Genomic DNA, 27,406 nt, shown 5'->3' with positions numbered 1-27,406 from the left:
GTGGTGTTTGCTGATGGTCGGGACTGGTTTTCAGTTAGGGGGCAGGGAGTGTTGTTATGTGTTGGCAACCGAAATACCAGAATGCAGAAAAGTTTGCTATAGGTGATGTGTCATGGTGCTGGCCACCAAATATTTCCAGGTCTCTGTCTGGAATCATGGTAGGAATGCATTTCCTTGCCCTCTTAAAATTGTGTGACCATGTAACTTACTTTGACCCTTAAAATGTGGGTGAAAGTGACGTGTACATAGAAGCTTTAAGAGCACCAGCACCTGATTTGCTGTGTTCCCTTTTTCCTGCCAAGGTGACTGTGGCAGTGTGTGGACAATAAAATCTCTGTCAGCCCAGGTCCATGAGTGGTTACAGTATGCAGAGCCTCCTGCCATCCCATGCTGGACATGCAGAGTGAGCAAGAAATGAACTTTTGTGTTAAGCCACTGATTTGGGGGGCGTTTACATTGTGTTTTGTTTGTTTGCTTGTTAACTACAGCAAAACCAAGTCTATTTATTCTGATTCAAACACACATGAACATCCACTTGAGGTGTCCTTGTTCTCCCTAGATCTTTTAAAAAGTTCCTGTTCATTCATTTTAAGGTGATCTTGAGAAGCCAAGGAGATAAACACCTGTGTTCAACCAGCCATTCTGGATGGAAAGTTTAGCAGGGTCCTTTAGTCTTGATAGCAAATGTTTGGCGTTGTTACTACAGATCCAGCCTTGGACACTTACAAATAAATGTTCTAGTTGAAGACTTCACAGGTGGCAACATAGTCCTATTTGAGTTGTTTACTGCTTGTGCCCTGATCCATCCTGATTCCCAGGCAGGACGACTTCTTGAACCAGATGGGAGTGTGGTCCTCCAGGGGATCCCTTCCAACCACCTCTGACTTAGAGGAAGCAGCAGCACTGACTTGCCCACACAGCCCCTCCACTGTCTGGTCCTTATAGTGTGAGGCAAGGTTTTTTTGATTAAAAATAGTTTTTGCTCCAGGAATGCTTCTCTACTTAAAAAGGATGGCCACAAAAAAACATCTTTGAGAATCACAGCACTGGATTTTGTACCATAAATTTCTCTTAGAGAAGTCCATTTCTTCTGGGGGAATTTGAAGAATTATTGGATTCCAGGCATACAAGATTGTGAATTTCCAAAAACGAAGACAAAACTGTCCAAGGTCAGTGGTGATTAAAACCTTTTTTGGAGGAATCTCCACTTAAAGCACAAAACTGACCTGGGAACAGGATCTGCTTGGGGAACTGAATTATTCTCTGAGAGCTACTGCTGTTACAAGGACTTTTCCTACTTTGTGACTAAGAAACCTTGGTGTTAGCATCACCAGGCTGCAGAATCTAAGGCAACAGACATATTCGCCAGGGTCCAAATTAGTTAATTTTCCATATTCCACAGCAAGGGGCATCTGCAACCAGTGCACGCTCACCATGCCTATTTTTAAGCTTAAATTTGGCACAAGTAGCAACACTGAAAAGGCACCTGTTTCCTCTCCTTTCTCATATACCCTCTGGGGCAGAGGCAGATGAACAGTAAACAGCTCAGGGTAGACACACAACTCAGGTACGGCACATCCTCAGGTGAACCCTGAATAATGGGTCAGGTCATTGCTGTGCCTGGGCTCTGCTAACCTTTCTTTCTAAGATAAGAGCCTCTCTGCTCAAGATATGGAGGGAAGTAATGAAAGAGAATATCCCTGAAATGAAATGCGGGGCCTCTGTCCTCAAACCAAAGAAACCATCTCTCACTCACTGTCCTCTTTCTGATGGCCCCTACCTTACCCAGAGCTCAGAGCCCACCCTGAGGTTGTTGTGAAGAGTGACCAGCAAGGGAAAGAGTCCTATCACCAAGTCCCAAAGCACCTTGTCATCCCTCATACCAGATGTCCCCCTATGCAGATGCCAGACATCACCATGTTGACTGGGCATGAAATATAATTAAAGGGGGGATTTACTCTAAGAATTCACAAGATAGAGTCATACTTTAGGTAAGATAGTAAGACTATCTTTGGAATGATTTTCCATTCTAGTCTCTGCCATCAAGCAGGAGAAATCCAGTTAGAGGGACACGATTTGGGGTCATGAGGAAGCCAAGGATAAAATTCAATACTGTTGCCATTATTCTAGGAGAACACGTAATTTTTGCCATATGGACAAGTAGTCAGAAGGAACTTCAAAGTATTGTTGACCTTAAACCTGCCTCAAATGTTCTGAAAAATTAATATCATCAGGCTATATTTCCCTGCAAAATACTTTTTGTCTGAATTTCACAAGTAGATGATTTAGATCATATTTTTCCCTTGTTTCAGGTTCAGTAGCAATAACTTTCCTTGGAAGAAAACCATTGAGCTGGTAAGGTACCATGATGGAACACAGGTAACATTCTGGCTATGAGGACTGGGACACTTTCAAAAGGTCGTATCAAACACATACAAAAAAAAATCAAAGTTCTTTTTTTTCTGGTAATAATCTTTAAAAATGCTTGGGGAGGATTTGTATAAGTTTCTAGTTTTCTCTTTTTACGAAAGTTGTTTATGAGAGTATTACTGTCTTTATGTTTATCCCTAAAGGTTGTTCTGGTTCCAGTGGAAAAGGATTTGGGAAGCCCAGGAGTCTAGACTAATATTCTGGTTCAGTTCTCAGAATGTGAGGTCAGCGCAGGTGGGCCAAAGCAAGGCCATGGTTTTTATCTCCAGCACAAAGACCAGGAGTCTTACCAAGTGCCCTCTGCCCTTTGGGAAGCCCAACCTGTAATATGGAAACTTCCTTATGGAAGAAAGCACTATCTGTGGCTAAATTCTCTGGCATATCTTAGCATTTTCTGCCGAAGTGCCAGGTGGGGCTGAGGAGAATGAAGATGTATCCCTGGCACACTAACAGGCGTTTTTGTATGGCCCTTAATCCCATGACTCTTTATCTTTCACAGCCTTAAAATTGGTTTTATTCTATATTTTTTCTTTTTGGTAATCAGTTTTAAACATCAATTACACATGAGCGATAAATGGCCTCAGTGTTTATCCGTGGCTTCATGCATGACTCACTCCCACTGACTCTACTCGGCAAACATTCAGGCACGTAAGTGAGGTAAAAGCCCCACACCAGGCATGTCACCACTAGTTCTGCACAGAATAACCAAACATCTTACATGAGAAACACCTGGGAACAGCCTTTGCCATCACACACGTGGACACCTTGGTACAAAGGTTATTCTTGACTGAGAAAAAGAAATACATTGTAATTGGTTTACATGCACATTGCAGGAACTGATACTGTAGTTGGTAGTCAGTGCAGAGAAGAGTCCTGTGTCACCATCACACAGTGGTAAATTTCCCCATGGAACCTCCACACCCCATACCTAGAGACTGGAGCACCGAACTTGGCACAAAGCAGAGGTTCTAAAGCTAATTATTGAACAAATGTGACATGTGGATCTATCCCTATTCAATAGGGATAGATCACGTCACTCTCCCTTTTAAGAATCGATTGTTTGAGAAGGTTCTCTTTGAGAAAAAAAGTGCAAAGGGATTCAGAGCCCATGGGGCATCATGGCCGGTTCTCGGTGGGGACTTCAGTCCAGGTATGTTCTGGACTGGGTGTCCATGGACACCAGTCACCTTTCTAGTGTCAAGGAGCAGCATGGAATAATGTGGAAATGACACCTTAATGAAACAAAAGCATCATATCAAGAACTTTCAAGTTACTAAATTAAAAAAAGTCCAGCTGTTTCAACTCAGCCAAAGGCTTGGGCATTTTGAAGCCCATCCATCAGAAAAGTAATATGACCAATTCAAGTTGATTCCTCCTAGAGATGAGTGGCCCAGGACCTCATCTGTTCAAAGTCGGGAGGCAACAGGCCAGAGGGCAATAAACAACCTCACTCAGGATGCTACACTGGGAGCTCTCAAGGACACCCTGGGGGCGTGGATACTGTCTCTGTGTGGGTCTGCTCTGGGTCCTCAGCTCAAGTACTTGGGTTAAGGACCCAGAAGAGTTCAGGCAAGGGTCAGGGCACATATATAATTGGGCACAAATCCTGCATTTGATTCCTCTTTATCTTTCTGGTATGGTATTTTCTTTGATATTCACCCTCAGGGTGATAAGGCATTCCTCCTCTTCCCAGTCTTTCGAGCTGGGCAGAGATGAAAGTTACCTTCCTATCTAAACTGACAGGATTCCGAATCCATCCGGCTGCACTTGGAGTCACCTAGATGTTACATGACCCGGGCGCTTTATACCGTTTCTAAGCTGGGTTTTTCCTTCAGCCTGAAATGTCCTTCCCCCACCTCCACTGTCAGTTAATTCCTACTTGTCCTTTAGGGCTTGGGGGCCACTGTCATCTGCCCACAAGGCTGCGCGAGGAGCCCCACCAGAACTTGGGGTCCCACAGCACCCCCACTGAGCACCTCCCTTGACTGTGACCAACTCAGTGACAGTTAACTTTTACTTCTGCAACACCTTGCTCTTAAAATACAGCAGTGCTGAATGAATGTTTACTGGGTGAATGGCCACCTGGGTGACCATGAGCAGTATCTCTCGTACATGCATTCCAGAATGCCAGACCTGGGTTACAGGTTAGTGTTTGATGAAATTTGTTAGCTAGTGATTCATTCGCGTGTGAGCAAGCATTCCACGGACATCTTCAATAAACAGCATCCACACTGACATGAGCTTATGCTCACAGACCCCAACCACAAGGATTTGGAGAAAGCAGCTTTAGACTTCAAAATGAAGGTGTGACATTTTGCAACTCTTCAGAAGGACAGAACTTTTACAGGTGGGTGAAGCTAACCGAGCTTATCTTTCTCTGAAGGTTTGCTAAGGCTTTTGTGAAGGAACACTAAGCCACATGTCAGGGTGGGGACCACTACCCCCTGGAGGATTCCAGCACCTGCCATTCTATGGGGGACTGGCTGCCACAGCCCCAGAGGCCTGATCTCCCCAGGAGGAAGCCTGCACATTCACGCCCATCTCCCTTCTGTGTATGGTTGGGGCCAGGAATAGGGTGGGATGGAGAAGGGAGAGAGCAGAGGAAAAGGACATTGCTGTGATTGGAGGAATGGACGTGTTCATGCCAAGATCAAAGGCCAACAAATGGATTAGACACTGGGGGAATGCTTTTGCCCTGATCTGGGTTCTCTCGAAGTTGTCTGCTATGTGGCATACAGTGGAAGTTTACAAAGGTGTATGGTGGAACCTTCCTTAATGCTCTACAGAATTGCCCAGGGGGCAGAAGTGGGCACGGCTGTGCTTGACCTGCCTTCCACAGAATGGAGCAATTGTAGTCAGTCCAGTTTATCGGAGCTCAGCACAGCATTCAGTTTACATAAAAGGTTCTAATGCTGCTTTTTAAAAAAAATCAATAGTAAACACTTGCCAGCTGCTGAGGTCTCGTTCTTAATAACTGTCCTTGCTGCGCAGTTGCAGCAGGCAAGGTCAGTCTCATGGCAAACTGGAGCTAGGGTCCATATAGAGAAAGTAGCATCAGACAAAACAAAGAGCAGACGTTACCAAAGGTTCAGAGCAGTGCTCTCCACGAGAACTTTCTGTAAGGAAGAGTTCTCTCTCTGCACCATCCAACACGGGACCCCCAGTCACATGTGGCAACGGGGCACTTGAAATGTGGCAAGCGGGACTGACGGCTGAAGTTTTAAGTTTGTTTAATTTTAACTAATTATATTTAAAATTTGAATCAATGCCTGTGGCCTGTGGCTACTGTCCTGGATGGTGCAGCTTTGGAGGGCACCTCCGCCACACTGACTTGTTCCAACATCAGCTCCTTTAGCTTTCCTCAGGAGCCGGGCAGCAGGCACAGGTTCTCACTCAAGCTTCCTGATCCACAGCCTGGGCACTTATCTTTAAGTCCTGAAACCAGCCCTTACTGGGCCTGAAGTATAATTTTTAATGTCATTTTGTATTTGCATTTGCCCCTGCCTTCTGTGCAATAGGCTGCCCTTTCCACGAAGTATCTAGAAGGAATGGTTCCTCCAGACCAGGTCTTCTGTCCAAATAGAGAAAAGGGGGACATGCACAGACTTCTCCTCTCTGCCTCTCCTAGAGGCCCACTCTGTGGGACAGGGAAGAACAACTGTGATTCTATCCCCTTGTTGGGTGGAACTGGACTGAAACACTTCTCTCCAAAGTAGTTGTGGGAATTAGAACAGAAGCTTTTCAGCTCAGCTCCACTCAAGAAGTTATCTTGGTGATGTCACTCTTGGCGACGTCGGGTGAGGGGACACTCACCCTCCGCGTGACTTGCCTGCCTCACGCTCCCCTCATTGAGTATCAAGCAGGTACTTCCCTGGACATCATAAGCTGGTGGCCACCAGGACGGGAAATCAGAAATGCTCTCCCACCTCTGGGAGAAGCAGCCCACAGCTGTGAGAATGGTTCCAGTGGAAAGACTGTGAGGCCCATCAGCTGAACCCCGCCGACCTCTCCACGCCCAGAGTTGGAGGAGGTCTGAATCTGGGACACGGGAGATGCAGTGACTCTGTAGCCTCAGCCGGTGGATGCATCGCTTATGTCCCGTAACATGAGGCTTCACACACGTTTTAGGGATGTGTGTAAACGCTATTCTACTCTTACTGACGGAAAACTCAGAAACAGAGAAAACCTCTTCCATCCATAGGTAAAAACGATGTGGCAAAGTGTCTTCATCACCCTCTCTGTGTGCCGGACAGACGACAGGCTGGCACATGCTGAGGAGTGGGGCTGGTGGGGCAGGGCAGCTACTGTGTGAGAATGGACTTCGGGGCTGAACCCAGAGGGCCACAGGCAGATTGTTCGTGTCTAGGAACCTAAAGATGTCATTCTGGCTAAAATGTCCTTCTCTGCCTTTCAGAAATCCTAAGACTGTGGTGCTGGGTGCCCTATCTACTATTAACTACTCCTTAAATGTGAGATGCAGGGAAGGCACGTGATCGTTGGCTTTTGGGCAACATAATACACAATAAGATTGGCTTTGGGGCAATAAAATATACCACATTTGTAGGATGTCCAGTAGCTGCAGCAACACCTTGGGGCCCACACTCACCCGTCCACCAGGCGTGGCCCAGGTCACCTTTCCTCGGGCCCTGAGCTCACCTGTGCCCCGAGAGTGGCTGAAGTCACCCTTCACCACGCGGCAGGTCTTGCCGTCCCCGCTGCAGACCCCACACCGGTCTTCTTTGGCCGCAGACCCAATGATTCCATCACAGCCGATTTTCTAAATAAGCAGAGCGTTGGGTTATTCTGGGTATAGGACTCAGAGACACACCCTGCAGGGCTGACTTCTCCATGAGGCCCAGCAGGCTGGCGCATGGGGGCCCATGATACCTCCAGAGGCCCAAGCAAATATTTTAATTTATTTTAAAATCAGAAGAGAAAAAAGAATACGATCCAGCTAGTATTACATTTGTCTTTAACACCCACAGAATCATCAAATACAGGTTTTAGTATTTGTTATGGACGAGGGGCCTGCGAAGGCCCAAGTGCCCGGAACTCACACTGAGGCCTGAGCCGGCCCCTCCCAGAGCTGCCTGAGGCGGGGCTGAGGCGAGGGAGGGAAGCCGGCTCCCACACCTTCTGTTGTGGCCATAATTTCACACAATCCATGATCCCCTAGGAGCTGCATGGGTCCTTGGCTCTGTCTCAGTTGGGACAGCCAACAGTCTCAGAAGACACAGCAGAGACCACAGTGACTTTTCTGCTGAGGTCGGGAAGCCCAGCGCTCACTCAGGCATGGCTGGGAATGAGCACCCTAGTTCTCAGTTAGGGGGATTTAGCCCAAGAAGATACCCTGCTGCTCAGATTTTTTCAACGAGGCCTGTCTGAGGGCAGAGGAGGGTCGCCCTGACCCTGGGTGGCTCCGGGCAGCACAGCCCACCTCAGTTCATAAAAAGTGGGAAAAGGTTGTGAACTCCTGTTTTTCCTTAGAAAAAGAAAATGCACGAGACTTTTGTGGTCTGCAAAATAACATACCTAAGTTTATGTTATGGTAAACACTGGTGTGTTTAATTATTTGCTAGCTAAATTGCTAAAATGCCTCTCCACATTTCTCCCCTAAAGTGAAGAATTCCAGAACAAGAACTGGGTCTTCCCCACTGCCCTGTACCCTGCACTAGGTACTGGTGCCTCAAGCTGTGAAGGGTTCTACAGCCAGATAACCCAGGCCAAGGTGATTGCGCTCTTTCCTCCCTCCTTACACCCCACTCCAACCGGGACAGGGCATGGGGCAGAGCCGGCTGAACAGCACACCTCCTGGAGGCAAAGGCTTGGCCCCATGGCTCACCAACTGAACCCTCTGTTTCATAAAGGCAGTGCTTCTTCAACATAAACGTGCATCCGCCTCACCAGGAGGGCTGTGAAAACACTGATGCGGGATCCATCCCTAGAGTTTCTGATCCAGCAGGGCTGGGTGGGCCTGAGAATCTGTATTTCTATGAAGTTCCCAGGTGATGCTGCTGTTGCTGGCCGGGACCACACTTGGAGAACCCTGGCACCGCGGAACGCTACACGAAGAGCAAGTGAGTGTTCTTCATAGTCAACGGTCCTGAAGTCTCACCCTTGGATCCTTTTGTTTCTTTGGGAAAGAATTAATGAGAAATTACTATCGTGTGTACAAAATTGATAGCATCACTGAATATATTTCAGTGAAGACTTGAAGATATGCTAAGTGCAGAGCAAATGTGGTCCCAAAATGACCATTATGAAAACTGAAAAAGGGCGGCATTTAAAAAAAAAAAGAAGCTCAAACGTGTTCAAAGTTAGTATAAAAACAGGTAAAGGGCAAGATCAGGGGCTTTAGCAGCCAGAGGCCAGGCAATGAGCAAAAGGAGAGAGTGGACGTACGTGTGATTTAGTGACACATGGAGACCCGATGGTAACTGGCATTGACTGTCACACCTTGCCAGGGCAGACCACCAATGCGACCTGGAGGCTGCCGCAGGGTACCCTGAACTTGGATCATGTGGCAGGAGCTGGCTAAGTTCACGATCTGGACTGCTGGCTGATTGCTATGAAGATGCTTAATGTAAAATTACAGGAGCTAAGAATACAAGGCAGACAAGATCCGAAATTTTGCTCAACCAGCATGCTCAGCAAATGCCCTGGGGCCACATCTGTGTGGCCATGTGTGTGCTGCCCACCTTCGTGTCTCCTCGTGTCCCAGAGCCCAATGTCCCAGTCCTCAGCCTGTTTCTAGTGCTGCCACAGGGCCAACACCCATAGAGCCAGCCCCTGTACCTTGGCCGCTTTCGTGTCACCCTGACTTGTCCCCACGTGGCTTCCCCATCTCCCAGGTGCTCTCAGCTCTAGACTTCTCTCTCACTGACTTTTTATTATTTTTTAATCACACTCCTGCCCAGCAATAGTGGGTCTCTGGCTGGAGCAGTTACCATCCGATACCTCAGTCAGGGTTTCCTGATAAAACAGTTTTCTAGATGCTCTAAGTTAACAACGCACTTGTTCTAGACAGCTTCCCCCAAGCCCGGCGATGACACCTGACAAATCTGGGGCCACACAGCAAGTGACTGGCAGGGCCAGGAACAGTCCCTCACCTCCTGCCTCCCAGCTCCAGGCTGGCTGGATATCTCCCCTGACTGTCCTCAGCCTGGCGAGGCCTTCTGGACAAGGTAAGGCCTCTCCCCAAAGTATGCTGGCTTTGTGAGAATTTGGAAACGTTCAGAATAGAGAAGCTAAAAGAACACCAGAAACACTACCTTTGGGGAAAGGAAATATGAGGGGAGAATTCACGCTAGAATTTCAAAAGGTTACCTGTTGTCTGGCTAAGAGATCATGGCTAGGAGGCACAGTTTGCATTTGAAATCTGCCAGACCAAGAATTCACCTGAATGCAGGAAGGACAGGCGTGGAGGTGCTTCAGGGAGCAGCGCGACAAGGGACTCACTGGGAGGAAGGGCCCTTAGTAGGAGAGCACACACTTTCCTAGATGAGCAAACCGCTTTCCCTCCAAAGAGTCCCCTGAAAGAAGGATCTTGGTGGGAAAGAGAAAAGTGATAATGAGGAAGGGCAGTAGCTTAAATGAGTGCTTATAAAGCCCCTGCACAGCCAGACCAGCATTAGATGTCCTCAGGATGTTGCTCCAGACAAGCAGAGGCAGGTCAGGGGGGCAACTGTCTCCCTTCACTGTGATTCTCACCATCGCTCCTAAAACATAATATAAAGAACATGTACACGCTTGCTCAGTAGCAAGGCCCCAACTGGCACTGAGATAGACCTCATGGGATCTAAAGTTTAAGTACATGCAATGTTTGGAATTGATTTCCTTTTTTTCGGGGATGAAGTCACCATCAGTTAGGAGCCCAGCAAGGCCTTGGTATCTGTGGGACTGCCGGAGTGCGCTGCTGCCTTGTGACACTTGGGCACACTGGGCCTGCAAGAAGCTAGCCCTGGCCTCTTTTCCTAGAGTCCAGGTTATTCACAGGTAAGTCCAGGGGCCCACTGTCAGCATCTATTTCTCTCAGGAGGTGCTGCACGATCCTTTCCGAAACATGAGCCACCTGCTTATTTTTACATTGGGGTGATAGGTCTTGAGGGCTAAAATTCGTCTATCAAAATGGTACGCCCTTTCACACAATTCTTGCTCTGCACTTGCTAAAGGGAACAACACCTCCTGGTTTGATCATCTGTGGTCAATTTCTAGGGCAGACAGATAATCTCCTGGGCCCAGGAACACAGATCACGTTGGGTGGCACTTATTAAACTCCAGCACACTGCAATCACCTGAAGGCCTGGGTAGGTCACACATTGCTGGGTGGGGCCCAAGGATTTGTGTTTCCGCTGAATTCCCAGGTGATGCTGCAGGCCTAGGGCTTACTGGGAGACCACTGGGTTAGGTATGGAACTCAGAGAGAGACCTTCCTGGAGACGGCCACAGCTGTGAGACTCCAGCCCTGTGTCCTGAAGAAGTGTCCTTTCTCCCTCTGGAAAGGCCCCATGCATGGAGCTCCCACTGGGAGCTCTGTTACCCCTGAGCCAAAGCAGTTCTGGGCTGAGGCATCCTGGAGGGATGCGGAGGACAGTGCTGACTCCCCTCTGCTCCCAGGAACTGGGGCCCTCTTACAATAGTGCTCAGGTCAAGTAAACAATCTACGGGAAGCTCCCTCATGACAGAACGTCTAGTTATAAAACCCAAAATGCCTTCAAATGAGGGCCTTACAGATCACCTGAACGCTGGTTTAAGGGCTGTTCAGAACTTCCTACTCACAGGTCTCCACCCAGGAAACAGAGACCCAGAGCTGAAGCCTTCAAAAGCCTTGTTTGCAGGATTCACATCGTCTTATGTGTTAAACTGTCAAAGGCTGGATACAGGGGGAAACTTCTCTGCTATTTTCTCCTCTTTCCTTACCCAGCATTTTGTTTTGATTTTAAAAACTAGTTTCTTTTGTTAAAATTTCACCTCTCGGAACAAAAGTATCCTTAGACATGACTTAAGATTGTAGCTAACTGGCTTCTGGACTAGGGCTAAGTTACCCGGCAGGTGGGCAGTCAGCTTCTCTTCCGTCAGTGTTGTGCTCAAAGTTGAGGTTCACCATGTGTGTCCTGAGGATCATTACAGATTTGGACATGAGCCTCAGTTTCCCCATTCTAAAAATGAGAATATTAACCTCAATCTCAGAGAGTTGTTGTAAAAATTACCCCTCCTCTGGTTCAAGAAACCCAGGCTCACCACTCAGGCCCTGATGAGAGGTTGGCCCTGTCAGGACGGATGGAGACTGTTCACAGGCCATCTTCCTTCTAAGGGGCTGGGGGACAAGCCCCCTCCCCTCTCTCCGTTTGAGCAGAGCAGGGCTCAACAGGTAATTGTTCTCTATCCCTTTTCTGCCACAGAATCCCTGCCCCTCCAAAAAAGGCAAAGGGGAAGGAGAAGGTATTGATAGGTAGGACTGCATCTTCCCTCTGTCCCTCTTGGGGGTGATGCACGAGAGCTGTGCGCAAAGGCCCATGTGCAGGTGGGCTCTCCCGTGATGTTAAGCAGCCCCACCTGCAGCAGGTCATGGTCTGTCCCAGTGGGCTTCTCAGGTCAGGTGCAAACAGGGATGCTTGCAGGGTCACCCTGTAAATTAACTCTCTGGGACACCCAGGGGCTGGGACAGTTTTGTGTGCTCTGCTCTCTGCCTGGTATTAGATGCCAAGATGCATTTAAAGGGAAAGCACACAGGGAGGTCTGTGTCTGAACAGCAGCAAATCTGAGAACCAAGGGGCAAGAGCCAAACTAATCTGCCAGCAGTGGCATTTTCTCCCTTTGCTACACAGTAGTGCCAGCAACATACGATATTCTTGGAAGGGGCTGGGATTTTTTTTTTTCCCCAAAAATACTGAACATTAGAGGAGATTTAATGACTGTATTTATGAGGCTTGGTGTTCCAGAGGACAAGAAGACAAAATTAAAGGAAACTCCAAACAATAAACTCTTGAATCTTCCCATGTTATCCTAGTGATCCCTCGCAGTCACTTTTCTACATACACTAGGAATTCCCGCTACCCATTTCTGAGCTTCCAAAGCAGTTCCTACTCAGCATCTGTTGGTCAGAGCCCTGCTCTGCTGAAGTCAGAGTGTGTGTGACACCAAGGGGAGGACACTGTCTGGAGCATAATTAATCAAAGGCTCAGGATGGTAGGGACCTGGCAGGAAAAGCACAAGTTCTTTTGGTAGAGACAGTTCCTGTGAAACATGCAAAAAGACTAGAAAAGCATTAGTGCTCAGAACTATGTTCTGGAAGAGGGGGAGAGATGGACCATGAACAGCACAGAAGTGAAGAATATCCATCTTTAGTGATTTGAAACCTGGATTCTGCCCCCAGAATCCTGCCGCTGCTCGATGGACCATCACCAGTGACAGACAACCTCCTGGTCACCACATCCAGTGACCATTTCTCCATCCTCATCTTTGACCTGTCGCTCTGTACCATCTGATGATACCCCATCTGCAGCTGTGCATATATTCATTCACCCAAAGCATGGTTACTGGACTCCTGTTACATGCCTAACTTGGAATAAAGATGCTAAGACAGAGGCCGAGAAGGGAGCGGGCATCTGAGGCGGCTCTTGTGTGATTCTTTCCCGACCCCTTGGACAGTTCTGCCTCCCCTCTCTCTCGTCCAAAAGTGGGCAGCTCTCGTGCCCCTTCTGCTTCTGATTTTTCTTGGTAATGTCACCTTCTCCTTAAGCTGCAACACTCACTCACATGCAGATGGCTCTTAAACCTCACACTCGCCCTCCCACCCAGGCTCACAGAGGGCCGGTCTGCTGACAACCCCCCTAGACTCTCTGGCCAGGACACTGACCTCAGTGGGGCCACACTGAAATACCGGCTCCTCCTCTAAAGCTGCTGGCTCCTGACTTCTCAGTTCTACTGCTGGATGCCTCTTGCCGCCCTCCTGCAGCTGACAGACACGGCTGCCTTCCCGGCCCTAAGCCTGAGGCCTCCAAGCCATTTCCGACCCCTCTTCTTGATATACTCACTTAGGTGCCGGCCTCGTGGCTTTGTCCCCTGAACCTCTCTAGTGTCTATTTCTTCTCTGTGCTCTTGGCCACTGCCCAGTTTAGACCCTCATTACTCAGCAAATGACTTATCACACTGGTTTTCTTCCCGCTGCTGCCAGATTGATCTTCACCTGGTCATGGCTGTGGACCCCACTGCCTATCGAGTATGCCCGCACTTAGGAACCTGGGGCCCTCCCCGATCTCATCCCAACTGCTCAGCTCCCCAGCTTCCCTCCCTCCTTCTCCAAGTGCACACGGAGTCCAACCACCTCCAGCCCCGCTTCCGCGAGCTCCATCACCCCCCCAGTCAGAATAAACCCAGATTCCAGCCACAGCCTGCCCGGCCCAGGCCCTGGAGCCTCTGCCCCCTGCCCTCCACTGTTTCTGGAACGTGCCAGCCTCGCCCCTGCTGCCTTCTGCTGGGAGCGTCCTCCCCCATGTCTCCGCTGGGCTGGCTCTGTCTCCTCGGAGGGCCCTGCTGCACCACTCGCAGCCCACTGTCTATGACACCGTTTCGTCCTCACACGGGTCAGTCCCAGGAATGACCAGGTCTGTGAGTTTATATGTTTCTTGTCTGTACGGTGCATGGGGACAGGAACCCTCTTGGTCCTGCTGAGCACTGCATGCCCAGTGCACCTTTCAGCGTCCAGCACATGGAATGTTCTTTCTGCTCTGTCTAAACCCAGTCTCTCACTGGCTCTTGATCACACCTTCACCTGTGGTTGTTAGGGTTTCACATGAGTCAGTCTCATCTTCCCGACAGACACACCATAAGCATGTGGAGGACAGTGTCTTATAATCCTCTGTACTCTTGTCCTCAACCCAAACACAGTGGCCAGCATGGTGCTGAGCACAGAATACGTGTTCAATAAACACATAAAAATGCTGACCTCTCATCAAGCTGGGCCCTGGGCCAAACTGGGAATAGGAGACTTTGGTTTTCAAGCCAGGCCCTCTGCACCCCGAGCCTGACAGCAGAGTCACCCCTCTCACAACAGTGCAGTTTAACTTTCTCATTTTTGAACTGGGACTTCCTCACACAGGTTTCGATGGTCTTGTTTGTGTTTATTTTTCTGGCTGAGAGGAGAAGCACTTCCTTTCTTCAACTTAATAGCTATCTTCCAACTATTGCCTCACTCTCTCTCTGCTGTTAGAGGGACACCACTGACTTCTTGTTTTAAATTTAATTGCTACTTTCAGCCAGCGATGCAGCCCCCATCCCAGCATCATCTGGGCTTCTGGGTCAGCTCCACCAAGTCCTGTTGGGCTCGTCTTCCTCATTCTGGACTTCACCCTTGTCTTGCTAAACTACATGTCATTTCTTCAGAATGGATGCATGGAAAATAAAATTTCTGAGTTCTTCCATGTCTCAAAATTACTTTATTTTGCCTGCATGCTTGGTTGATCATTTGGCTGCATACAGAATTCAGTAATTATCTCAATTTTCTGCCAGGGTCAGTTTTCCTGTTTGTTTTTCTTGGTCTTTCTCATTCCTGCTGCTGGTTTTCTTCAGAGAGCTGATGATCTCTGGTTGACCACTCGTATTTGAGAATGAGGCACAGAAGGGCCAACTGATGGAACTCCAGATGCGAGGGTGGCAGTCTTCCATTCGGGACTGGCGGGAGGGAAGCTGGGCTCTGCCCCCAGTCCCAGAGGGTGGGCGCTATGCTAGAGTACTGGGGTCCCTCCCCTGCTTCAGCTGTCCCTGAACAGCTTATCACACAACTTCGGAAAAGAGCCTGAAGATAATTCCCTAACAGCCCGTCAAGCTCCCAGTGCCAGGCTGGGCATGGTCAGCAATGGTAACTCATTATTTTCAGCCAACTCCTCCCTCCCACCTTCCATTCCCAAGTCCTAGACTTCCTCAAGCATCTTGCTTTCTTTTTGGTTTTGACTCTCCATCTGTTCCAGTTCTGGCCTCTTTTTCTTCAGTGAAACTTCATCCACTTCTGCCCTCTTGTCAAAGGGTGGCCTCTGCTTCTCTTCACCACCATGGTTTGTGCTATGCTGCCTTAACCACTAGATTAGTGGAGTCCTGGGATGGAAGAGGGGTGAACATGTGGCTCAGTCTGCTGGCTTAATCCAGAAGTTGCTATGGGAGGTTAATCAGATAAAAGGGATACAGGGAATGACTTCAGAGTTTTAAGCACTGCTGTGGATAAAGTTTCAGCACTGTTGAAAGGCCCATGCATGCAGAAACACCCGGTACAGATTCCTGCATGCTTGTTACCCCTTTTTACACAGGGGGACTCTGAGGCCAGAGCCTCTTATAATTCTCCTAGATTCTAGCAGTAATTCCACTTGCCTAATAGACCACAAAATAAGAGGCCAATAAATTCTGGGCAATGAAAATGGTCCATTGAAATAAGCTCCAGATTCCAGAATCGCTGAAGTCCTAAGAGCAGGTGACCCACCCACTCTTTTTTTCTTTGCAAAATGCAATCAGAGGCTGTCTGTCCTTTAAGTCAGCCCCTTGGAGAACACAGACAATCAGACACAATCCCTCCACTGAATAAGCTTATACGCCCTGAAGGTGTTTTGTTTTGGTGTTCATCAAGCCAGGGATATGTACACAAGTTAGGGTCCCAAGGAAATGTGACTGTAATCGGAGTACATTGGCTGCAAGTGTACGTTAGCTGATGAGGCCTTAAAGAAAAGCCAAGCATATCTGGTCCCAGGTCCATGCAGACATGTCCATCCATTTGACTCACCCACTGCCGGTCAGCAGCTTTGAGGCAAGTTGCACATTAGAGGCGTATTAACTTGATTTCCTTGCTTCTGGAGGCCAACAGTAGGAATCATTAATGATGGGACTCCTGATTTATAGGGACTTGCTGAAAAATAGACAATGTTTGTGTTTCTTCCCCCAACTCACTCCCACTTTTATGAGCACTGTTAAGTTTCATTTCAGCATGTTAAGTAATTTGTGACTCACTGAAATGAAACTTAACTCAGTCCTCATAAAACAGAGTAAAATGGTATTTCCGTGTTTCATGTTATGGTTTGAATCAGCCTGCTATGTGGAGCTTAGTGGAATCTTCTCAAAATGCCATTTTGGAGCCTCTCGTCCCTGCCATTCCCCACCAACTAGTCACCATGTTTCTCAGAATTTCCCAGAACTCCTTCTGCTACCCCAAAATAGCAAAATTTATAGCTGAAGGGAACAGTGGGAAAAGCTAGCAAGTAAACCATGGCAACATTTCTGGAAGTGCTGTCTTACATAAAACATGGATGATTTCTACCTTTTATCCACTATAATTAGATAATGACATTGATGAATAGGTACAGACCCTCTGCTCACAAAACCCCTGAGATATCTTTTTATTACTATTACTCTTCTTCTCTTTAACCAATATTCTTTGCCTTACTCATTCACAAGGACCACAGAAATCCAGAACTTTCCACTTTGGCAATCACTGTAACTAGGCATAAATACTGTATTCGTACTTAATTTCTTATAGTCTTATTTAAATATGCTCAATGTTATTATAAAACTTCATTAGCTCTGACTTTACTAATTTGGATTTTTGTGAGAATTGAGTTAACCCTGGGCTAAAGTTAACCTTCATAGATTCTCTCTGAAGAATGAGCACTACTAGAAAAATTACAGATGGGATTTTTAACTTCCTTCAGAAAGCAAGTTGTTTCTCTCATGAGGTGTTTGCTGGTAGGTGTGCTGCCATCTCCCAGGACAGCAGTCCTTCTGCTAGGACTGGTGGATGGCCTGGAGGCAGCGGGTCACTGGGATGCTTCCAGGTAGAGGAGACGGTACTTCCAAGAACTGGCAGGCAGAGGTCTCCCCATTGTCAGGGTGAGGCTCTAAGGAGCATTAAACCCCACCCGCTGTAGAGCACTGTGAAAGGGGCCACCATCTGCACCTCCGTGCTCTAGTGCCCCCTGCCTTGAGGGGTCGTGCTTGGTTAGCACTAAGTCTCAGTGCAGGGTGAGTATATGCAATGAAGATGGTGATAGAGGCATTTGAAATGGACTGGGGGGTGGAATGGGATGGGGGTGGGAATGGGAAGGCGAGTGTACACATGTCATTCGTGTCACACCCAAGTGCAGGGCAGGCTCTGGCTCGATGGTGCCCTGATGACTGCACACTTAAGGCTATTGAAATACCTTGAGTGGCATCTCAAAAACCCTGCTGTACTCACTAAAGGACTGAGAGTTTCACTGTCATGGTATGGGGGAGATTCCCTAATTGAAAAGGCTGCAGTTAGAACCAATGTCACGGAAGGGGCACACTGGCACTGATCACTTAGAGCTGAAATCATGTCTGGCCACTTAACGTGGACCGCACTGGCCAGAAAATTTCAGGATTCTTAGAAATGTTTCCACATTGATAAGAACACTGCAGAAGATGCTGGTGAGAGGCTGGAGGTGGCTCAGCTGGTGCTGCTCTAAAGAATACAAGTGCTTTTAACTAGGGAAATGTTTGCTAAAGGAACATACGTCATTGGGCTGCACCATGGCCCATGCAAGTGTATAATTTAGGACAGAAACAGATCTTGCACTTGGCTTGCTAGCAGGTTTACCAAAGAACCAGAACCATCAGCCATTTTTCTTTCAATGATAATGATAAGATCATTGTCCACATCTCCGCCAGAGGCTCTGCCCATTCTTTGCTACAATGCAGCAGCCCTGAGGGCCTGTCGCCCCTCCTTCCCTGGGAGGATGCCTGGCCAAGACTCTCGGGCACCAAGTGTCTATCACCCCTACATATTTGTATTTGATAACAAAGCCAGGCAGTGCCAAAGGAGTCTGGATACTGTCAAGTTTTTCCCTGAAAAATCCTAGTCTTAGACTAGTTTGGACTTTGCAGGGAAAAAAATCCACTAGGGTTGAAATGGTCGGACACCCTCCCTCCCTCCTTTCTCTTTTTGTCTTCTTAAATGACATCTTTCATCATGCTAATGAATCACAGACATCCAACATCATGATGGGTTTGGGGATTATATTCCAGCGGGTGGAGCAGTCCCAAAAGCCAACCATAGTCACATACCCAGGTACCACCTGTGAAGGCATATGCTCAGTTTTACTATATCTTTTATAGCTAAACAAGCACAGCTTGTCCAAAAACATATGTTCATACACATCTTCCAGTCCCACCTAGTAGTCTATCTGCTCTTCCCTTTGTCATGATGTCTAAAGTCACTCCAAGTTTTTTGAGATGACCCATGTTGCCACTACTCTTTCAGCACCTCATCTCCTGGTTGGCCTGCACTTGGGCCTCATGCTCAGTCACTGCTGAGGGAGGGAGGGGTGCCAGGCTGCAGGTGGCAGCACCACCGATGTAATTCCTCACCCAGGCCCCCGCCACCCTGAGCCCCTCTGGAGGGAGCCTCCCCTCCAAAGCCCTGCCAAGGACACAAGGAAAACACGTCACCTGGCACCTGCCGTGCACACAGAGGTCGGTCTCGTAGGGCCCGCAAGGCGTGCCGTCCAGGACCCTGTCGGCCACCAGCAGCGGGGACTCCTTCCCGAGGGGCGAGCAGTAGAGTTCACACGGCTTATCTAAGGAGGGAAAGGGGTGGACGTTGACGTGGGATGGGGTTTGGGGGCCATGCAGGGTGCAGATGCATGTGGGCGACAGGCCAGCCCAAGAGATGAGAAGTCGGCATGGGATCAAGGTCACAGGTACATGGCACACGTTGCACCCAGCCCTTGGAACGCGTGAAACAGAAAATGGAGAAATCAGGTGAATGACACAGAGGTGAGAGCACTGTGGGCTTTTCTGTACCTTGTTCTCTTTATCCTTTGCAAAGATACAGTATTTCTTTTTCCTTAAGGTATTAAAAACACCAGGCAGAACAAACATTTTGTCATGAGCTAACCTCTAAGCAAGTTGACTATGTATCAAGGGTGAGCCTGGGGTGGGAAAGGGGGAGGAGGCGAACAAGAAGGCCTCCCAGTGAGGGGAGCAGGCCCAGGGGCGTCTCCACGGCAGTGGCTTTTGCTAAAGCTTTAGTGCTCCCCAGCCGCTGGATAAAAGCTGCAGCGCTGTGGTATGTGGTAGGAAGGCCCTGGAAGAAACGGAGCAGGAATAAGGAACAGAAAGGGGACACAGAAGCCTCTAGGACAACTTGTAAGAGCCATGTCCCCAGGCAGGATGGAAACCCTGGTTTCTGCTGCTGCTGGAACGAAGTGAGCTCCCAGAACATGCCAAGATCTCACGCCTTTGCCTAGATTGTTCCCTCTGCCTGGAAATCTCTCCCTGCACTTAGCTTTCTGGAAGATTCCTGGCACCCCAGAAACTTCCACTCCAGAGCTCTCTCTTCTCATGCCACCTCTGACTTGGACTCTCTATCTGCACTTTGCACACACCTCCATTAAAGCCCTCAAATCCTACTGTCCTATAATTGTTTGAGCAACTCCCATATACAAGAGGATTTCTTATAAGGCGGGTCCTGTTGCTACAGGAGTTTGAAGGGGATGGATTGTAATTCCCTTTAGATTGAAGAACTGATGGAAATGGGAGCCCTTGGAGGACAAGGAACTGAACTTTCATCTTTTGTCCCCAGGTCAGTCCCAGGACCTGGCTCACAGAAGGACTTGGTAAATATTTTCATCTTTCTATATAAACTTTAGAGTCAGTTTGTTGATATACCCAAAATAACTTACTGGAATTTTTATCAGGATTGCCCTGAATCTCTAGATCAAATTGGAAAGAATTGGCATCTTGATATCTTTCCATTGATATGGAATATTTCCCCATTTTTGTAATTGTTTTATTTCATTCATCAGAGTTTTGTAGTTTTCCTCATATAGATCTTATACATATTTTGTTGGACTTATACCTAATTATTTCATTTTGGGGGTGCTAATGTAAATGGCATTGTGTTTTTGTTTTTGTTTTAAGAATTTCAGCAGTGTTCCTTTTATTTTTATTTTTTGGCTGCACGGCACGGCATACAGGATCTTAGTTCCCCGACCAGGCCTCTGTAGTGGAAGTGCAGAGTCTTAACCTCTGGACTGCCAGGGAAGTCCCTGGCATTGTGTTTTTAATTTCAAACTCCACTTGCTCATTGTTCTTATATAGGGAAGCGACTGACTTTCGTACATGTACCTTATATCCTGAAACCTTGCTATAATCCCTTACTAGTTCCAGGAGGTTTTTTCTGTTGATTCTTTTGGATTTTCTACATAGATGATTATGTCATCTGCAAATAAAGATAGTTTTCTTTCTTCCCAATCTGTATATAGTAAGTCCCCTACACATGAACCTTTAAGTTGCGAACTTTCAAAGATGCGAATGTATTATAAACTTATTTCAGTACAGTACTAAATAGCCGATTGTGTTAGTTGGGTACCTAGGCTAACTCTGTTGGACTTACAAACAAATTGGACTTATGAACGCACTCTCAGAACTGAATTTGTTTGTATGTAGGAGACTTACTGTAACTCTTATTTCCTTTTCTTGTCTTATTGCATTAACTAGGTCTTCCAGTATGATGTTGAAAAAGTAGTGGTGAAAGGGGACTTCCTTGTCTTGTAATTGATCTTAGTGGGAAAGCTTCAGGATTATTTATTTTTTAATAAATGAATGGATTTTGTTCTTTTGTACACAACTGAGAAAGATAAATGCACCTTTTCTCTCTTTCTCTCAGTCACCTAATTCTAATGTGGTTTATACAATTATTTTGCAAAGGAACTTCCAGAGAGAGATACACCAACATCTTTGTGCTGTCTCTGCCAGGCCCTTTGTCTCCACCATGAACCTTCCCCAGTGGGTCCTTCTGGTGGTCTCAGGTGAGCAAGGGCAGGGGTAAAAAAAAAGGCTTCCGGAGCTGACTTGGCCTCAGTAGACCTTGGCATCCTAGCTGGAGAGTTCTTGTCAGAGCAGACATGTTGTCTTATCCAGGTTCTGGAGCTTTTGTGATTGGGTGACATGCACTAAACTGCCACTGTGTTCAACAGCTTTCCATAGAGCTCCTCTCCCATGGAGTGCTGCTGATCAACATGATCAACAAAATAAGTCTTGTCTTAGAACACTAGAAAGAAGCTACAGGGGCACAGTGGAGATGTTCAACTTGGCTGTTCCAGTTAGCTGTGGGGGGAAAAATCTGCTGTGAAGGGTAGATTCCCAGGTAAGCAAAGTAACAATGATTCATTTATTCATTTAACAAACATGGATGGAGCCCCTCTCTCACACAAGGCACCCTTCTGGCACTGCTTGGGAAAGAAAGATGAGTCATGCATGCCTTTCAAGGCCCTGGTGGTCTAGTAGACAAGTACACAGCAAATCCCCGATGAGGCAGACTGTGAAAAGCCTCATGGGTCTGATCTGAGCTGTCAGAGGACAGGGCATACTAGAAGGAATGATCCATTTCTCCAGCTGGCAGGCAGTTGTTCCTCCATTTAGATGGAATAACCCAAGATGGTAGCCAGTGAAAGGAGAACTATGGGAGACTGAAACGTAAACAGAGATCAGGTTCTGGGAGGCTAACTTGACAAGATTTTGGAGGTGCTCTTTGGGACCCTGAGATTTCCTTTGAGCATCTCAGAGAGCCACTGAGACAGAGGCAGCACACAGCCCCCATCTTGAATGGATGGCTATACCTTGTCCACATACTGGGCTTCCTCTAGTGTTTCACTGTAAGAATGGATCCCTTGGACAAAGCAGTTTCAAAACTATGGATTACATTTAAACTGAAGTACTGCCTCAGTATATGGAGTCACTGAGCTTTGAGGAGGTTCGTTCAGTAGCAGTAGTAATGATGATGGTGCCATGCAGCATGCTAAGTAGTGTCTATGCATTTCAGGTGGGTGCTGTCATCATTCTATCTTACAGACAAGCACACAGGCTCAGAGAACGTGCATGGCTGCCCAGAGTCCCTCAGTTGGCAGAGCCAGACCCTGGCCTCTTCACCCCATCCTGGTTTCTTTCCACCATCACTGTTTTCTTTCTGAATGGAGAACTCTGGGGGTCAAAGATACCAAGAGGGCAAAATGGTGCTGCTGAAAACAAACCACCAGTTTTAAGAACGTTTCTGAGTGTATACTCTGATTTAGGCAGAGATGAAAATGGGATTTGGGTAGAAAAGTAGAGGCTCTTTTGAGGTAAGTTAGAAAGACCAGACTTAAAAGGGATGAAGATCCCTTTCTCGGCTCTTTGGTGTGAACATCAGGGAAGTAGAGACTCTGCAAAGCAGGTGGTCCCAACCTCAGATGGAGGGATTCTGACCATGACCCCAGGCAAGAGGGTACACTCAACTCCACCTGTATTCCACTCTCCCACCTGCAGACACCGTCCCCCGTGGCTACGGTAGTCTGGGAGCCCCAGGCCCCACAACAGAGTCCAGAGGTAATACTTCCTTCCTCTGCTCAGCTGGAACTCTCTCCATTTGTCCATCTCCTTTTCTGAGGATTCTGCTCAGAATTCAGGGCACCTCACACCTCTAGGAAGGTGTAGCACTATGTCTCAAAGAGACTCAGGATAAACTTTATAAAACTCGAGGCAGCTCAGAACCTCTCGAAATTCTCTGAATATTCCCCTGCAAGCTGCCCTCGGTGGGCAATTAATCTCCTGATAAATGACATGAGGTGTTGGATTTCAGCTTTGGGCAGTGTCAACACTCCTACATCCACAGTTGTACAGAAGGAGGTCAAATCTTCTTAAAAGTTATACAACAACACACTCTAAGGAAAGAAGCTTGGAACATCCCTCTTGCCTGGCTGATGTGTGCTGAGATTAAATTCGGATTGAGGCTGACTGTTTGGGGTGGGTCCCAGCTTCTCACTGGTTCACTTGTCGTCAGGACTTACACTTGGATGGGGAAGCCACAGACAGGGCATGTGAGATGGGCTTGGGGTCTTAAGAGCCACACCACCACATCTGCTTGGTGGGGGCTTGGAGGGCTCCCCCCTGTGCTCCAGGACGAGGATGGTGCAGACGATACTTGTGGCTCTTAGTGCTCTTGTTCTTTCTCTGCCAGTGGTTACAAAGTCTTACTAAGGTGGAGACACTAATTTTGAGGCCATCACAGGTGCTCACCCCAGCCCTGCCTGGCCCTCTGTGGGGTATACACGCTGAGGGGGCTGCTCAGCTCCCTACCCCCAAAGCTGCTCACCATGACCCCATAGCCAGGCCTCAGCTGATTGGACCAGCAGTGGCCACATGACTGTAGCTGGGCCAATCAGAGTCTTTCTCTCCACCACAACCTCATAGGCAGGCCTCAGGGGGCCTCAGTTGATTGGACCAAGAATGGCCACCTGACCACAGCTGGACCAATCAGAGTCTCTCTCCTGGGAAATCAGCACTGAAATTAGATAGAGAGGTTCTGTCTGCTCATGGTTGATGGATCTCTAAGAAGTCTACACTCCCTCATCCACAATTCAGATATCCAAAAGCTCTGAAAACTGCAAGCATTTTTTTTAAAAACATATTTGGCAGACACATTAGGCAGCAAAATTAGCCTTGACTGACATGAGACTGTTGGTAGCACTCAGTACCCCACTTAGAGACTGTTCATGGGTTACCTGGTAGAGATGTCTGTGTGTCTGACTGCGGGGTGCTTCCCAGGACCCCACTGGGATATTAAATAATATATGGTTGATGCATGTTGTTATTTTTCTAACACCTAAAATGCTCTGAACTCCCAACCGCATCTGGCCCCAAAGGATTTGAATACAGGATGAAGACTTTATAAAAGGTGCAGTGGGCTGCCCATCAGCCTGTACGTGGACAAGTTGTGAGAAGAAAGCCAGTCTGTAGCGGGGGCAGGAAGAAATGGGTCACAAACGCAGGCTGTGGTGAACATGGAGAGAAGGTCCTGACATCTTCAGAGGCCCTGGCCCCAGACCTTCATCCCGGCCCTGGGGACCTGTGAGATACCCTGCATCTTCGCAACCACTCTCTTTTACATTAAGCAGCTCTAGCCGGAGTGGTCAAGCTGGAGTCAGAGAGCCCTGACCATCAGACCTTCCATCCCCTGGGAGGCTCAGACCCAGAGGGAGTTCCACCATGTCGGGGAGAGGCAGCTGGGAGAGGGAGCTGGGAAAGCACCTCCACTTCCAGACACGGCCTTCGCCAAGGCCTCTGACACTTCCATGGGCACGTGGCCTGCTGGTCTGGGCGGGGAGGACTAAACTCTTGAAGGCTTCCACTTAAATGAGATTCCACAGGGAAAGCAGAAAGGGGGTGGGTTTGGCAACAGGCCATCTCAATGGGTTTCTGTCTAAAGGCTTTTCCACTTAGAAATATTTTCTAAGGAAAGTCTTTGTCTTCTTTTGGAGGTGGTATGAATTTGTGGTCCTGAGCCCTCCCTTGGAAAATCTACCTCTGCAAGAATTCCCTTTTTTTTTTTTTTTTTCAAAAAGAGAAAAAAGAAAAAAATATAGCTTCCCCTTTCTTGAACTGTGCGTCACTCGCCAAAGAATTCCACAGCGATAGCAACGCTATGAATAGGGCAGTCATAATGGGCTTCAGAAGAGCCCAGAGCCCAACCACAGGAATCGTTCCTCTCATGGCTGAGCTAGAATTGTGCCTTTTATAAACCGAGTTGTGACAGGAACACTTATAATCTCTATTCTCCCCCTACCTTCTGAATTGGCCATTTATTATTTTGTTTTTATCCTCATGAAACGCTCCTTAAAAAAAAAACAAAAAAACCCCCCGCTGGCTTCTGTTTATATTTGAGAAGGAAATGAAACCAAATATGCAAGAAGTCATGACAATTCCACCCCAGAGGGGGATGTGTCAAGCTGCCCTTGCAAAGCCCTGTACTTGGGGTCTCTCCTTCAAAGGCAGAGGGCTTACTGTCCTTATCAAGTAGGGTTCCACTTTTCAGATCAAAGGTGGTGGCACTCTGGCTATAATTATTTATTGCTTTGGCAGAAACAAAAAGCGAGTGGGTAAAAACACATTCTGAACCCAATGAGCTTCCCCAAATAGCTGTACTTGGAGGCTTCCTGTAAGGGGGATCTGGGCAGACATCAGCCTCAGCCACTGTAATGATAAGGAACCAAGGAGCTCAGTGATCCAAAAGTGGTTAGAAGTAAAATAAAAGTTTAATCTGGACTTGGAGAAATCTGTGGAAAAACAGACATTTCAGTGGGATTTCTGCATTGAATAAATGAGGCAGGAAAACTGAAAACTGGAGCAAGAGACCAAGGAAAGAATAACAAGGCCTTGCACATGGCAGAGAGGAAATGAGAGTGGGTGAGTCTGTCTTAGACCTGACCTCTTCTTGCTCCCAAGACGTGGGAGAGGACAGACAGGGGACCTAAACCATCCTTATCTGGTAGTCTGGGGATGGTTGAAGGTTTGGAAATGAAGCTGCTTCTCATCAAAACCTGCCACTGCACTGCAAACACGGCAGCCCCTGCCAGCACTATCTTCCTTCCGATTAGGGGTCCGAGTGTGCCTGGGACGTCTAGAAGCCTCAAATGTCTTCCTGCATCAGACGAATGCCCAGGCAGAGCCACAAGGCTCTTTTGTGAGCCCCAGCCTCCAGCTGCCTGTCCCCTGTTTGGGAGTATGGGTCTCCTCTCTCCCTAGTCTGCAGGGAAAGCCGAGGGTGTGAAGGCTCCACCTCCCTGGAAATCTGCTGGTTAGGCGACAGGGTGGCTATAATCACACAGCTCCCAAAGGTGGTGGTCTTTGTAAAAAAGGAAAACGTCTGGGGGAACTCCCCGATGCTTTAAAATGAGCCCACGGCTGGGTGGGTAGGTATTCTCTGCTCTGGTTTAGAATGTCCCACGTCAGTTTGAAGGTGATGGGTCAGGTTGTTGGGTTAAAAGCTGCGGATCTGAGGCCATTATTCCCTGTGCTGCCTGGGCCTAACCCTGGCATAGTTAATGCACGCTTGAGCTTGTAACAGAGTGTATATTTCAGAGGTTCTTCAGATCACAGGGAAGAAACCTAAGTCCTGGCACAGGAACCTCATTCTCCTGCAAAGTATTTTGCCTCCTGCAAAATACTTCAGAGGCTGTGTAAAAATCAGGCCCAGTTGCTTGAGTTCTTATTGAAGCATCCTCACTCAGCACTCGTGAAATCTTTCTGTCTTACTGGAAGCCAGCTGGTTATCTTCTGAGTCAGCTCCTCCGGAACTGGGCTCAGTTCCCTCCCTGCTCCTCATGCAGCAGCTTAGACGTGTCACGTAACCTGTAACCTCTCACCTTCTGCATGGGTGGTTTTGCATATTTAATGAGATGATATAAGCAGAGCTAACTTGAGCCTGGCACATGGTATGTTCCATAAATGGGACCATGTTGTCATCATTATAACACACTCTTTTTTCCTGAAGATGAACAGAATTTTAAGCATAAAAAACCCTGAACTAGGCCCTGGGAGATCCTTATGGACAATAAACAAACATAACAAATCCTATAGACCTGATACCCCACCTCGAATTTTATCAGCCACTGGAAATGCTTGTAATGTCCAGTGGGCAGAGTCTCTTGATTTGGGAGAAAACTCTGGGAAAGAAAATGTGACCTGTGCTTATTATCATCTTCCCCAAGTTGTAAACTGTCCTGGAACAAAACAAATACAAACACATAGATACAATAAACAGGGTAGTGGTTACCAGAGGGGAAGGGGGCGTGGGGGGAGGGTAAAGAGAGTCAACTGTATGGTGATGGATGGAAACTTAACTGCTGGTGGGGAGCACACTGTAGTGTATACACAAGTGAAAAATATAGTGTTGTACACATGAAATTTACATAATGTTATAAACCAATGTTACCTAAGTTAAAATAAAAAAAAAAACTTTCCCCAAACACTCCCGTCAAAGAGTAAGAGCCAACCCAAGATGAACCAAGAAAAGAAATGCAAGAAAGCGTCACCACCGGAAAGAGAAACAGCAGACACACAAACCCGCTGTCCTGCTCCTGCAGAGCCTCGCTCTCCTCAACGCTGGCCTGGGCCCGGCAGCACAGGGTATTAGATGGCAGGCTGCCAGCGCACCCGCCTT

At 47.7% G+C, this 27,406-nt stretch overlaps 1 protein-coding gene and 1 long non-coding RNA gene across 15 annotated transcripts in view; one reads left to right on the top strand and one right to left on the bottom strand.

The window, feature by feature from the left end:
• Positions 1-27,406, bottom strand: part of ADAMTS17 (ADAM metallopeptidase with thrombospondin type 1 motif 17) — a 373,038-nt gene that overhangs the window by 113,863 nt on the left and 231,769 nt on the right. For 12 of the 14 annotated variants that reach the window (XM_082448434.1, XM_082448435.1, XM_082448436.1 and 9 more), the window contains 3 exons: positions 18,877-19,004; positions 7,087-7,207; positions 3,149-3,217 (listed from right to left, as the gene is read on the bottom strand). In XM_082448434.1, the coding sequence (XP_082304560.1) occupies positions 3,149-3,217; positions 7,087-7,207; positions 18,877-19,004 (318 nt within the window). The remainder of the gene's footprint in view (positions 1-3,148; positions 3,218-7,086; positions 7,208-18,876; positions 19,005-27,406) is intronic. The other 2 variants (XM_082448444.1, XM_082448432.1) reach the window with 1 other exon arrangement.
• Positions 1-27,406, top strand: part of LOC309654486 — a 551,553-nt gene that overhangs the window by 303,049 nt on the left and 221,098 nt on the right. The window lies entirely within an intron of this gene.

Source organism: Balaenoptera physalus, assembly GCF_965194825.1.
Source record: "Balaenoptera physalus genome assembly, chromosome: 2".
Lineage (NCBI taxonomy): Eukaryota > Metazoa > Chordata > Mammalia > Artiodactyla > Balaenopteridae > Balaenoptera > Balaenoptera physalus.
Note: the sequence above shows the minus strand (reverse complement) of the source record. Positions and strands in the feature narration are given on the sequence as shown.